Source organism: Rhineura floridana, chromosome 3 (genome assembly GCF_030035675.1).
Source record: "Rhineura floridana isolate rRhiFlo1 chromosome 3, rRhiFlo1.hap2, whole genome shotgun sequence".
NCBI classification, from domain to species: Eukaryota; Metazoa; Chordata; class Lepidosauria; order Squamata; family Rhineuridae; genus Rhineura; species Rhineura floridana.
In genome coordinates, this window is record NC_084482.1 from 54,662,534 (window position 1) to 54,677,416 (window position 14,883).

The window sequence follows — 14,883 nt, forward strand, 5'->3', positions numbered from 1 at the left end:
GTCATCTGGAAGCGAACGTACTTTGTACAATAGGCTGCATTCCAGCCATGCAAAAGTCAGAGGTCAAACCATCCGGGAAAGCAAGAGGCATTATTACAGTTAAAGGTCACAGTCAAGCCAGGCAGAAGAACTTCATAAGGGAGCAGAGCAGGGCTGATGAGGGGGGTGGCTGCATTTGGCCTCCAAGCCTGGGGATCTCCACCCTTGATCTAGGGCCTTGTCCTGTCATACCAAAACACTTCTCAGATTCATCCTGATGTGAGACAAAGCTAACCAAATTGGATGTTGGTGCTGCGTACACACCAGAAGGATGGGATATACATTTTCATATAAATGAATAAAGTTAAATATATGGGGTGTGCTGCTAACACTCTTCCTCATATGTATACCTAGATAGATCGAGGTACTTGGTTAACAAAAGCTGGAGTAGAAAGGCTAGAAATAACATGAAGCCTATTCACCCCTTTCTTATTTCACACAGGGCACTTTTCAGTCTCATCATTCATCCTCTTCAGGAATTTCTTCAAGTAAAATCCAAGTACCAAGCAAAATTTAAGGCTTGCTAGCTCGCAGGAGGTTTTAGAATAATCCAGAGTAAAACTAGTAATCTTAAGAAAACTTTTATTTATGAAAAGCACAGAGCATAAATTGAGGCATAAACATAGGTGTACCTTACAATAAATACAGTGTAGTAACAATAGTATGCAAATTTAGCTAAAATACTGGCTTAGCCTGATGTGATAAATTCTGTAGATCAAGGAAAAATTGTTAAAAATTGTCAGAAAGTCTTAGGTTGCATCCACATTAGCCCTTTTCTCTGGAATTGCTGTAATATTTTCACTTAGGTTTTACATAGAATGTAAAGTTGTTTCTGTTTAGTATTTTCTGTTTTGTCCTCCCATTTCCCCCCAGATTTGGTTTGTGGTGATTAGGGCTGTGCACAGACTCCCCTATCCACCCCATGGCTCCAGTTGGGTGGGGATGAGGCCAACCTGCCTTCGGTCGACCCAGGATCTCCCACCCTGACTCAGAGCCATTCCTGAATAGGTTTGGGGGGTAGGGCTCAGGTTTAATTACGGTAACATATGGTGGGGTGGGGAAGGAGACATTTCCTTTGCCCCTCAATCGAGAGGGGAGTCAATTTATCATGGGGGATGTTGTTTTGCAAAGGGCTTTTGTTCCCTCTGCTCATCAGGCAGGAAGGAGAGCTATAGCTGCCTCTTCTCTCTGCCTGATGCCCTGCCCTCTGACAGCCCCAGGTCACTTGGGGTAATCGAATCCAACCCATAGCGATCCATGACTGTCAGAACCCAACTTGGCTGAGGCCCCAAAAACATCCAAATGAGCCCGATTTGGCTCAGGCCAAATTCAATGCTCAGCCCTAATGGTGATTTTTTGTTTCCTTTATTTTGCAATACAACACAATTGCAACACAATCCTGTCCAGTGTGAACAGGTAATACACTATTGAAACTATTGTGACTTTAATTACATTTTCTGTTTGCAGGTATATTCTGTTGCTTCCTGTGGATCACAAATGGTGAAATCAGTGATAAATGGTCTGTTAATTGCCCTTTGAATAACCTCTTTTAATTGCTCCAGTGTCAGTTTCTGTTCCGTGGGATGGAGGGGGGAGGCTAAATTGCTTACTCCTTGCTTTTTTTCTTTTCATTTTTGTGGTGAATAGTGCTATCCCACTATAAAAAAAGGAAAGGGGAAAAAACAGTGTGAGGAAACCAGTAAGTAAAGCCTCCCTGAACCCTGAAGGTATAGAAACTGACATTAGAGCAATTAAACAAGGCTATTCGTCACTACTCCTCCAGCCTTGAGTGGATCTCTGGATTAGGGAGTATTTATTTGTTCTAGGCATCATCTTATATTTGCTTCCCTGACCCAACCCCTATTATTATTATTGTTGTTGTTGTTGTTGTTGTTAATAATAATAATAATAATAATAATAATAATAATAATAATAATAATAATAATAATAAATTAATCACAAGGTCATGTAAAATGTATTTGTGCGCTATACAAAACCTCAATTAAAAACCAAAACAACATAACAATAAAATCAAAGCAAAATACAGTAAAAGAAAGAGAAGTACAGAATGGGTCATCTCAGAAGCTTATAACATAGCCCACCTGCTTTCAATCATGATAACCTTTTCTCCTTTAATTCTCCCAGTGGCTGTCAAAAAATTTCAGTTAAATTCACTGAAAACAAGGATACATTTGTGCATGCCTGCAAAAGTAACAATTTGCATCACTTTACCTCCTCTCCCCATGTACCACCCACCGTCTTCATGATGCAGAATTTGGATTTGACTGTGGCATGTGGGAGACACCTTCAATTATAGCCTTTCTTTAAGGGAAGATGACTTTAACTCTGATGAGTCATTGGACGGACTTGTATCAGCCATTTTGGAGGGGAAGAAATAGTGGGTAACTGACCGTAGATACAGTTCATGGCCCCTCATGTAGTTCTAGGAAATGAATAAGCCTGTTTCTCTCCTTATGTCTCTGAAGGGCAACCAGGACGCCACGGCTCCGCCTGACGCAATGGCCCAGCCCTATCCACCAGCCACATACCCGCCACCCCCGCAGAATGGCATCCCTGCAGAATATGCTCCTCCACCACACCCACATCCAGCACAGGACTACTCGGGGCAGAGCACAGTACCTGAGCATGCCTTGACTCTCTATACGCCAGCACAGAGCCACCCTGAACAGCCGGGCACCGATGCAAGCACGCAATCCATAGCGGGCACACAAACAGTACCGGTAAGAGACACCCTGTGCAAAGAGAGCCTGTAAAGGGAACAAACCTTGGCATGGCGAATGCCTGTGGAGTGGGTGTTCAGACTAGCTAAAGAAAGAACGGTCAGGTGTGAAAAGAGAGGGGTGGTTCTGTCTGCAAGGATGCAAACTAGAACCAGGTAACTCAACAATCTGTGCACAAAATGAGATGGGAAGCCCAAGGATGGACCACAGTGGGAGGAATGGGGGAGGCAGAAGCAACTTGGTGGTTCAAGACTGAAGAGCAGCGCTGTGGCCAAGGGGGCAAATTGAAGCAGTGGATCAAATCCCCTCCCCCACCCCTTTCCAAGCTTATCTGCCTGAGGCCCAGACATTGCAAGGGATTATGGCCCAGGGCTGAAATCGCAGAGGGCTTGTGCAGCAGGAGGCAAGTTAATAGAGACAATTCCAGTGCCCTGCTGCCCTGTGGGCATTTGTGGCTCAGCACTTAAGTTTCCTGGCTCCCCTTATGTCCCTAATCACTTGTAATCTACCTGCCTGGCTGTTTGCCAATCCCATCGTGCCAATGATGTGGTTGTAATGCAGGCAGCGAGGAAGTGCTGAGTGAGCAATTCCCAGCCGCTCCTCAGTCCCTGAGCACCAGGCTGGCTGCTTGCCTCCACGCAGCTAGGAGAGTGAACTCTCTCTCCCCATATGGCTGTACACATGCAGGCCCACATGCAAACCCAGGGTCAAGCCAGGACTCTTTGTTTCTCCCTATCCTAGTTGCAGTTGCACCAGTCTTTATCCCACTGTCTCACAAACACATATGTAATAATGATTAGAATCCTTACAACCAACCTCTAAGGTAGGCGAGTATCGTTATTCCCATTTTGCACGTGGAGAGGTTGAGGCAAAAAAGAGTAGCAGCTTACCTAAGGCCTGATAGTGAATTCACGAATGGTAATGTCTGAACAGCTCACACTCTTAGCTCTTTCCATATGCCACCAGCCTCTGTATGCTGTTAAATGTTTGCAGCCACATAACGTCCACAGACCCCTCTCCCAGCCAATTGCCCAGTCAGCTTCTCTCTCTGTGTACTCAAAATGCATTTGCCACCAGCAAAACCCAACTTCCACTCATTTCGCACTCTTAGAGTGACTCCGTGCATCTGCAATGAGCCCTTTTCAAGGGGCAGTGAGAATCTTAAACAAGCACACCTGAGACAGTGATGGAATCACAGTGGAATCTTTTATTCTTCTTTGCCCCCAGCAGACAGATGAAGCGGCACAGACAGACAACCAAACGCTACACCCGCCAGAGAGTGGTTCTGACAAGCAGCAGCCCAAACGGTTACACGTTTCCAACATCCCTTTCCGCTTCCGGGATCCTGACCTGCGGCAAATGTTTGGGGTGAGTCCATTCCTCCGTCACTAAACACATCCGCATCATATCCCTGAGAAGCACTAGATCCTGCTACAGGCAGAGTCAACTCTGCTGGGACCGAATGTTGTTACTAAAGAAAGGACGGTGGCTCAGTGGTAGACCACATGCTTTGCCTGCAAAAGGTCCCAGGTTCAGGCCCCAATATCACCAGGTAAAGCCAGCCCTGCCAGCAACTGCCTCAGGTGTCAGATGATGAGGGCAGCAATCCCAGGTGTTTCTCCTGAGCCCTCAGTGATTCCCCTTTGTTGCCACACACTGTCTCCTGTGCCCCTAATCTGGCTTGCTGGCTCAGGTGTAATGGAGGGCACTATTCCATCACCAGTGTTGAAGTAGGACTCAACTGCCAGCCTGATTGCCTTCTGTATGTGGAGTGGAGAAGGGGTGCCATCTTGTCATTCACTTCAGGCAGCAAATTGTCTTGATCCAGCCCTGATGGCTGAGAAAGACCCCGTCTGAAATTGTGAACATCTACTGCCATTCAGAGTAGACAAAACTGAGCTTGATGGACTTGGTGGTCCAACTTGGTACAAGGTGGCTTCCTATATTCCTAAGCCTGACCTCAAGCTGTGTGCCCTCAGCAACCTGTGCACAACTTCTCCACAAACAGCTGCTCTTACATCTCATAATAGTCTTTGTGGGTAGAGTGCAGGGTCTCCCCCTCTCTTCATTTCCCTTGACTGCTGGCCAAGTCACACCATGGCAGGAGCTCCTGTCTGCTCTCCCTTGCCCAGAGCCCTATAAACCTTGGCATCCCAACCCAAGCAGGATTGACCTATCTTCTCAGCCTATGCATAGGTAGAGTTGAACATCCCTCAGTGTGGCAACACATGCAAGTGGTGCTTCAATACTGTATGTTGCTATCAAGCTACCAGGAAGGGTCCCAGTGGCCTATGGCAGATGCAGGCATTTTATACGCTGAGAATGTCCCCTGATTCCAGAGGTTGCCTGGACACAGTGCCCCTGTGTGAGAAAATAAAAGCATACATGCTTTATATTGGTTTATATTTTCACCTTTCATTCCCCCTCTTCCTTTCTGCAGCAATTTGGAAAGATTCTGGATGTTGAGATCATTTTCAATGAGCGTGGCTCCAAGGTGGGTTCAGCATGCTGGTATTTAGTGAAACCCAAACATCAGCATAGGTGTGCCTTCCCAGGGACCAGACTGCCCTCCTGCTCCTCCTAGTTCTCTTTGCCTCAAGCTGCCTACCTAGTTTCTAACCACCTGCCTCTCCTACCCCCACCCCGAAAACCCAGCAATCATGGACTTGGAATTCAGTTTTGGTGTTTTAACTTTCACCCTGAAAGCAAATATGCTGAATGAAGGGGCCTAAGAACCACACAGATTTACATTCTTCAGATTCTAAATTTGAAATAAGCTACATAGAAAATACCATTTGAAAGTTAATAAAACTAGGAGCCACAGACTTAAAGCTAAGGCAATTTAATGCAGGAAAATAACACCCTCTCATGGTGAAATTGGAAATCACTCAACTTTAAGAGAGAAAAATATTTTATGTAAGGCAACTGGTTGCAAACGACTTAGAGGAGATAGAGTTGACATGGTTCTTTTAAGAAATAGTCACCAAAATACTTTTATTAACATGGTTTGCATTTTTTCCTAGGAGGATACGAGGGTGTTTAGTTTGACAGGATCTGAAATTCCTTCCAGCCGCTAAACACCTTTGTTGAGTCTTTCCAGGCCCTGTTGTCAGTTCCAGTATTGGCTTTTGGGGTCAAACCAAACAGTGACATGGCAGGTTGATGACCAGGTCTCCCAATGTCTTTTTCAAAGCTTACATTCCCCTTATGTGCCCCTAAGAACATAAAAGAAGAGCCCTGCTGCTGGAGCAGGCCAATGGCCCATCTAGTCCTGCATCCTCTTCTCACAGTGGCCAACCAGATGCCCATCGGGAGCCCGCCAGCAGGACTTGAGTGCAACAGCAACTCTCCCCTCCTGCGGTTTCCAGCAGCTGGTATTCCTTTTCCCCTATCTTGTTTTCCTGATTCAAATCCATACAGCTGTCTTTCCCTACTGTCCAACAAGCTAATAACACTTTGGGGGGATTCCAAATGGGAAAATGTAATTGGGAAGGGAAGGGGAGGACTAAACACTTCCCCAACACCACCGTGTCTTTTAGCCAACACGCACACACGCACGCACGCACACACACACACACACACACACACACAGAGTCTGTATTTAGGCTTTGAAAAAGACATTGGGAGATCCCATCACAGTTTTTCCATGTCACAAGCCAGGACTTCCTACACCCTGCCTCAAACATCCAGAAAGTGAATGACTATGATGCCCCTCCAGGGGCTGGGTGGAATCAATTGCAAGCACCAGTAGCTCAGTCCAGAATACCTCCCTCATATCCCGGGTCCACCTGAGGACTCTTGTCCTCCGTGAGTGGCAATGCACTCTGCCACATCTTGCCCTGCAACTTTGCCTCTTGGGAAGCCAGTGCCTGTCCTATTCCTCTTGAGCCTTCCCCTTCCCTTTCTCCTTGCTTTGCCCCTTCCCCTCCAGTCCTCGGGGTGGCTTGGGAAGTTCACATCCTGCCTCTTCTTCCAGGCCCTGGGAGATTCTTCTCTCTGCTGCTCCTTACTCACCCCTTCTCTCTGTCCTGTCCTTCCCACCCTCTTTTTCTTTCTCTCTTCATCCTTTTCTCCTCCTCCTCCTCCTCCCTTCCCAATCCCCCCCTCTCCCCCCTTTCCCTTTCTCTCCTCCACTCACAGGGTTTTGGGTTTGTAACTTTTGAAACTAGTGCAGATGCCGATCGGGCACGGGAGAAGCTGAACGGCACCATCGTAGAGGGACGCAAAATTGAGGTGCGAACAAGTGCACTGCCTGCTCTGCGTCGGGCATTAGGAGTCACTCTTGCTCCCCACATCCGCACACACACACATGCACACACACCCTTTTAAAAACCATTTCTGCCTCTGAGGCCTCGCAGGACAAGCAGGCGGGCGAGTGGATGTTGCATGCCCTGTGCTGGTGATCTCCTATAGGTTGGGGGTGGGATGAAGAGTGGAAGATGGGGAGGAAGAGAAGGACCTCTCCAGCAGGGGAAAGCTAAAGGAAGGAAGAGTAAGCATGATACTGCCAAATCCCTAAACCTTCCTGCCTTCCCCAATTAGGAAACCAGATTGAACCACCATGTGCTTGCAAAGCGTAGGCCCCATAAAAGAACTATTAGTAGTCAAACTGCTGCCTGGCTGTGATTTTTGCTTACCTCTTGGTTGTCGTTGGTATTGTTTTCTTTAAAATGTTACATGACTGGCAACTCTTCCATGTCAATGACTTTAGGAGATGTAATGGAGCAATGTCTTGGTTTAGTCCTGGGAGAGCTGGTGGACCCTTCTCGATCACACCAGGGCACCAGGTGTTGTGCCACATAAGATGCTCTCAGAACTGTGTAGCCTAGGTTCACCAGGGCTGTAGGGAAGGTAGCACTGACTCTGACATCCGCTTCTGCTGGAGCTCCTGCCCTGTTTGGTGCCTTATGGGGGGGCATTGCACCAGCCTGCCCAATGAATGGGACTTCCACTGTGCATGAAGCCTGGGCAGGACCTGCATGCTAGATGTAAAGATGACACTGGGAATGGGGAGTTTCAGGAATGTTTCCTTGCAAAGTGCCAAAATCACAGCTGGTTCCAACTTTCCACTCATCGTGTCTGAAGTCTGCGCTCTAGGAAAGGCAGCAGGTCAGAAGTAAAAGGCATTTTGAATGGAGAAGAGGGATTTCAGGCATTGCCAAATCTGGTCCATACAGGCAGGGTGTCTTCCATGAGGATCACTAGTCTGTGCCCTTTGGAGAATATGATCCAAATCCTAATTGGCTTTTAAGAATCCTGAAACCTTCCTTGAGTCTCCAGTCCCAGATTCCCTCCTGGGAGGAGGAGGAGGAATAATATTTCAGCCCAAGGACTGTGAATAATTTACCTTCTCTTCCCTTTATCTCACCAGGTCAACAATGCAACAGCCCGAGTAATGACAAACAAGAAGGCAGCCAATCCCTACACAAATGGTAATGGAGTAAAGCTTTGGCAAAAGGGTGTGACTGCTAAGCCAGAGCTGGTCATTGCTGGAAGCCTGGCAGGGATATGCTTGTTCTTGCCATGCCGCCATGGTTGGAGGTTGGGGTTCTGGTACTCAGAGGGTCTCAAGAAGTGCAAAATGTGGGAGGTGGGGATGGGACCTGGCTTTGTGGTACATCTCGGGGAACAAAGATGGCGAAATGGGCACTCACCCTGCTAAACATAGTGACCCAGAGTTCCTTGGGCTCTATTTCCATGGGCATGACACCCTATGTCTCCAGGGGCAGGGGCTCTTGCATCCCCCTGGCCCACCTTCTCAGATTGCCAGCCTTTCCTCTGGCAAATAGGGCTGGCAATGAATGTACAGGACAGGCATGGGTTAGGGCAATGCTTTCATATCTCCTTGTTCTTTCTCCCCAGGCTGGAAGCTGAACCCTGTGGTGGGCACCGTCTATGGCCCGGAATTCTATGCAGGTAATGTCTGGATCAGGCCAGGTCCTTGGACGAGAGAGGCTGCTGAGTCTCAGAGCAAAGCCTAGTTCTTGCTTGCTTGTTTCTTACATGCCACTGACCATTGCTGCCAATGAAGAAAGCAAGAAGAGGGAATCGGTGGTTATAGTTAGGACTTCAGTGGTACTGACCAGAGGAGCTCCAGTGCATGCTTCTTCTTGCAGGAGTGGAGTGGGTGGGAGTTTCAGGAGCAGAAGGATTACTGCAGGGTGTGTGTATATAACAGGGAAGGGAGGGTGGATTGGATGCAGGTATTTGCCTCCCAAGTGCAGGAGGATATGTCTAAGGACTCCTCCAGCGGTGAAGAGGGGCAAGCTGTTTGCTTCCTCTCTTGAGGAACACTTCTTTGCCACAAAGGGATGGGTAGGCAACGTTTAGCATTTGGGACTATCCTGGGGGTGCTCATGGGATTTTTTTTCTTCTCCCTCTCCTACAGTGACAGGTTTTCCATACCCAGCCACGGGAACAGCAGTAGCTTACCGGGGTGCACACTTGCGGGGACGGGGGCGCACAGTCTACAACACGTTCCGGGCAGCTCCTCCCCCTCCCCCCATCCCCGCTTATGGAGCGTGAGTATTTGGCAGAGACTGGGCCCTTCAAAAGGGGTTGGGAACACTTTATTTGTTTATTTATTTATTTATTAGATTTATATCCTACCCTTCCTCCCAGTTGGAGCCCACTTCAGGCAAAGGTATAGGCTGTTGCGCTGCAACCACATCCCCCACTAGCAAGCCTTAGGTGAGCACTTCCTAGTTGTGCCAGCTACCTAAGCCTCTGGCCATATTGTCAGCAAGCCCCAGCATGCTCCTCATGAGATGCCCATTTCACCTAAAGTAAAGCTGTTTTAGGTGTGCCTGTCTCGATAGGAAAACTAGAAGGTATTCAGTAGGCATTTCACCTTTGCCTCGGCAGGAGACTTGTCTCTGTTTCTGACAGTCACTTTATAATCTTGTGGGGGGTAAGGGAATGCAGTATAATCCCCATGTAGGGAAATACGAGTTTACCACACTATGCAAAGCAAGGTTTTGGTTTAGTTTGGTTTTAATGCCATGACTATACTGATATACAGCAAAAGGAATGCAGCGGGTGTGATTGCCAGAACCATGTACTTGCCTAATAGGCACTCATGTGGCACTTCACATGCCATGATTATTTTGCATTTGGGACTTTATATAGTCATGCACTTTTTTCCAAAAACAACCCTCAACTTTCATGCCCATGAAAAATTATGCAAGCCAATTACATTTATGCAGATGTACTTACCACAAAATATTTTTTTGTATACTGTGTTCTAAAATTGATTGTTTTACATTTTGTGCAGTGTAGATTTTCTTTATTTTTTATTTTTTTGGCAGCAAGGGAAGTATGAGAGGCAGCTGAGTTTTATTGGCAAGAAGACATAGGAAGAGCCCATCTAGTCCAGCATCCTGTTCTCACAGTGGCTAATCAGATGCCTATGGGAAACCCACAAGCAGGACTTGAGGGCAATAGTGTTCTCCCCACTTGGGATTCTCAGCAACTGGATATTCAGAGGCATCCTGCTCTGACAGTGGAGATAGACCTAAGTAGAGAGCATGAAAAATGGGACAGATAGCCATAGTAGATATAGAAGCTCCATCCCTTACAGTTTCTATAACCTACTGCCAGAAGGGTTATAAACGTGCATATTTTAACATTAAAAATTAGGAATGAACTGAAAATGGCCATAGTATCCATCCATGCACATGCTTAAGTATGCGGAGCTTATTTGAGAATGACTGTGCCCAGATTCCCCAAAGAGCATCTGCTCCTTCTTGGTCATACTACTTGCCTGTCATACAGATCACCCCCATCCAGCTTGATGACTAGCACATTTGCATCTCTCCTGCTGTCAAGGCAGAGGCAGACAATTAACAGCACTGAAAACCAGAGCCCACAAAGGTCTGTTTGATGCCAGGGCTGGGGTTACTATTTGAAACAAATGTACTGTCGCACAGAATGGACTTCAAAGTCCCTCGTGCACAGCTCTAAGTCATTTTCCTTCTTTTATTTGCAGAGTGGTTTATCAGGACGGATTCTATGGTGCTGAAATTTATGTAAGTCCAGCCATTTTGATTTACTTTTAGAGACAGATCCTTATTTGTTGGGTTGCCAGTCCAAGCTGCAATAGTTTGCCACATGCTTCTTGTGCTACCCCACTCCCCTCCCTCCTTCCCATCCACCAGCCCACAGTGACCCTTGCTGGCCAAACAGGCACGTGTCCTTGTGGGAAGGATATTTCATATCTCGACAAATCCCACCTGCTCACTTTGTAAAGCGAAATGAGCAGGTGCGGAATTTGCAGAGCCAGTGTAGGAAAATGGGATGGCTTTTACAAAGAGAAAGCCAATGCAAAGGATATTCTGCCTGGTCTCAGAACGGTGGGAAACAAAGGTGGTCAGGTAGCAGCTGTATATCTTCCCTGGGCACTGTTCCACCCCACCCCACCCCACCCCCTGTGGACCATAAATCCGCCCATTGTAGAATCTCCTTCAGCAGAAAGAGCTTTAGGCAGTAAGGGAAATGCTTGAAATAAGCTTCCCCATATGTATGTATGAAACAGCAGAAGATGGCGGAACAGTCCTGAGGGGTGGCCCTCAGGACTGTGTGTGTGACCTGCTGCCAGGAGCCCTGTGCCTTCTACATCTGTTCCCATAGAGGGCAGGATTTATTTTCTAGTCCAGTGTCAGCATGGGCTGTATTATAGCAGCGTTTCCCCTCCATATTTAAAGTGCTCAGGGCAATATTTCAGGCGCGCTGCGGCGGATTTATCAAAGGCGACATCTCGTTAACACCGCCACCCGCCAGGGAGGTGACATTCTCTCCTCAGCATGTTTAATTTCTGCAGGTTAATGTTAGCGAGATCCCCAGGGAATGCTAATGAGACTGGTGTTGGGCTAGTCTTGGGGGGGCACATGCCGCCCTCCTGGGCTTGCTTAGCACCCAGGGTGCCCAGCTTCTTTGCTAGGAGCCAGTCTCATGGCACAGATACCTCCTTTCCCTCGGCACAGCCCCACCCTAATGTTTTGTCTCTTCTGTTTTTTCCAGGGGGGGTATGCAGCCTACAGATATGCCCAGCCTGCAGCAGCAGCAGCAGCAGCTTACAGTGACAGGTAAGCAGCCTTACCTGTCATTAGTCCTGATCTTGCAGTTCATGACCTGATCCCCTGCCCAGTGTTATCAGCCAGCATCCAAGACACAAGGATTGGGAAGAATGCCCCACCTCCACCACCTATATGGGGGGGTCCAGGGAGTAAGGAAAGTGGGTCACCATTGCGTTCAGCAGGCAGCATTCACGTCTTCTATAAACCTGCTTCTGAATACCTGAGGGCCATTGCCCGACCTGGCTGAAAAAGCAGCCAAGTTCTAGGGCTCAGCAGCAATAGGATGCTGTGAACTGCTCTTGCCCACCCTGTCTCTTACCATATTCTGGTTCCAATATCACCCTCCAGTTCAACATGATATCTTTCCCCTTGTACACATCTATTGAAATCAATATACTTTCTTCTTCATCATCATCTTCTTTGTCTGATGAATATGCCTCACTTCATATTGATATGGAGCAACTGTGTGGAACATGATCAAGTTCTGTGGGGCTGCATTCTGTTAAGCAACCTCTCTTACAGTGCAAACTGTATTAAACTCTACTTAACTCTTCACAGTCCTCTCATTCTTCTAATCTCAGTTATTACAACAGTGGCCCATGGTATCTTATTGGGAAGCTAGAGAAAATATTCCTTATTTGATTATTTATTCACACTAATTAATATTCTCCTCACCTTTTTCCTACTTTTGTCTTTTAGTATCCTATTAGAAACTCCACTTGATTGTCATTTAATTAGTTCATCAGTGGGATATAAGGGAAACCACTGAACAGTAAACATTTTGGATCACTTCCTACATGACATTCTTCCTCCGTGAAGGCATGCAGCTGGAAAACATGATGACAGAATCGGGGAGGGGGGGAACGGAACCATCTGGATTTGTCAGGAAAGAGTTGCAAGCAGCATAGTAGATACTTGCCATGTCCTGCTCATGAGTGTCCGGGAAAATGTAAAGTTCTCCACATCTGTCATTCCTCGGCAATGAAAAAAGGGTATGTTTAGTTATTTGGTTTAAAATGCCCACACTTGTTCACCTAATTCATAGGCATGACAAAGTTTGTAGAACAATGGTTCCGACAGGGGTGGAAACCTGTGTCACCCTTCAGCAGCCTCTAGAGAACCCATAGATTAGCCACCCCTAGTTTAGGGAAATGGGTTGTGACCTAAGGTTCCAATCTCATTGAAGCCACAAGAATGGCTTAGGTGGATCCCTATATTATGTCAGCCTCCTCTTATTCATCCGCAATAATGCTGGCCTAATTTAGAGGACTGTCTTACGAACTACTGAGATTATGCATGTGATGTAGTTTGAACACTCAGGAAGAACACTCTCTAAATACCAGGTCTTCTTATAAAAACCTCTGAACTTTCCCTGCTTTAAGATTTTAGCTATTGAATATCAGTCATAACTCCATTCTCCTTTTTAAATATTGGTCTAAGAGCCCCTGAAATTCAGCTCTTTGTTCATTCTCTCTTGCACACGTACAATCCTCTTACAATTTCTTCCTCTTGGTTCATATGATCTAATATTGACAAAGGATCTGCTCCAGTTCCCTCCACACACACAGAGATACCTTTTCTGTTGTCCAAAGGCAGCCAGAAAGCTATTCAACCACCATTCCGTGTACCATATAAAACCAGTTATGTTCATCTTGACTCTCTTCTCCATCTAGTTACCATGCTGTAATTCACTCTGATTTCTGCTCATTATTCAAATAAATACTGATCCACACCACTGTAGACCTCAACAAATCTGAAAGATCTAGGGCAGGGGCAGGGACTCTTTTTCAGCCCAGAGTCTGGCCTGGGGAGAGTGTCCCGAGTACCAAATAGAGAGCCCTGGAGGCTTCCCCACCCTGAGGTCTCCCATCCTGACCTAGCAGCTGGCCAGTTGTTTAGCAGTCACAGTTGGGATGCCTCTGCCCAGCCACCCTCCGGCCCTGGGCTCCCAATGCCTTTGCTCTCTCCAATCTGAGGCGGAGACAGGCACTTGTTGAATTCTTCCCACGCCCATCACTTCCTGCCAAACTGGGGTTCCAGGCATCTGCTTCAGTCTCACACAAATTGCCCCTCTCTATTGCCACTAGCAGCGAAGCAGCAGCAGCGCCGCCCGGGGGATTGGAGGTGCACAACTTGGCCATGTGATGGGTCATTCTGGCCTGGGATAGTGGGTGATACCCAGCAAGTGGCCCAGACAAGGGCAGCTCTTCCTGTTCTCAACATGTCAGCTGCCGTCTGTGACAAGGCAGCATGGGCAGTGGATATGGTCTGGGTTTGACCAGGCACTCCTAAAGTAGATCTTACAACCCTGTTTAATGTGTGTCCTTTCTGTGCAATGGTGGTCTCTCAGATGCTTTTCAGATTTTGAATATTTCCCTCTGATTTAAAGCTTTTCCCCACCCTCTGGTGCCAAGAGTAGAATCAGTCTAGTTTATGGCATCTTTCTTTCCAATTACCAACCCCTGATTTGCTAATAAGGAATTGTTTCCCTTATACCCCCTGAAGATGTACAGGCAAATTGCAGCCAGGCTTAAGGAGCAAAACGGCGGGGGTGTAAAAATACACTTTGCCCATGGCTCACAAAACTTGGCTCTTTCAAGGGTGTCTCCAGCTTGAAATGTGCATATATATGTGAAATTGAAAGCGCAATTGCAGGGTGTTTCCTGAAAGTTCAGAAAATAATCCTGCCATTTCTGTTGTGTGTATCATGACTTTAAAAAAAAAAAATTCTTGTAACATCTGGGGTCTGATTCATGATTTTTTGAACATTTAGGGTTGGCAACTCTGCGATCCCCCAGTTTCTAACGCTGCCCCCTGTGTTCGCTCCTAGTTACGGCAGAGTTTATGCAGCCGCGGATCCTTACCACCACACCATCGGCCCTGCTGCCACCTACAGCATTGGCACTATGGTAAGGGTTGGCCCTTCCACCTAGTTGTCCATAGGGCTGTCTGGGAAGTGTGCCACCCTGGGGCTGGGCCAGCCATGTAGAATAAAAGGGAGGGTGTTGGGGAGCACCTACCCTCATGCC

At 47.1% G+C, this 14,883-nt stretch overlaps 1 protein-coding gene across 4 annotated transcripts in view; it reads left to right on the top strand.

Moving 5' to 3' along the window:
- RBFOX3 (RNA binding fox-1 homolog 3) overlaps positions 1–14,883 on the top strand; it is a 129,258-nt gene that overhangs the window by 110,639 nt on the left and 3,736 nt on the right. The window contains exons 3-12 of one of the 4 annotated variants that reach the window (XM_061615822.1): positions 2,526–2,780; positions 4,008–4,148; positions 5,221–5,274; positions 6,921–7,013; positions 8,152–8,212; positions 8,643–8,696; positions 9,169–9,301; positions 10,768–10,807; positions 11,799–11,863; positions 14,685–14,763. In XM_061615822.1, the coding sequence (XP_061471806.1) occupies positions 2,526–2,780; positions 4,008–4,148; positions 5,221–5,274; positions 6,921–7,013; positions 8,152–8,212; positions 8,643–8,696; positions 9,169–9,301; positions 10,768–10,807; positions 11,799–11,863; positions 14,685–14,763 (975 nt within the window). Of the gene's footprint in view, positions 1–2,525; positions 2,781–4,007; positions 4,149–5,220; positions 5,275–6,920; positions 7,014–8,151; positions 8,213–8,642; positions 8,697–9,168; positions 9,302–10,767; positions 10,808–11,798; positions 11,868–14,627; positions 14,764–14,883 lie in introns of those variants that run through there. The other 3 variants (XM_061615821.1, XM_061615823.1, XM_061615824.1) reach the window with 3 other exon arrangements.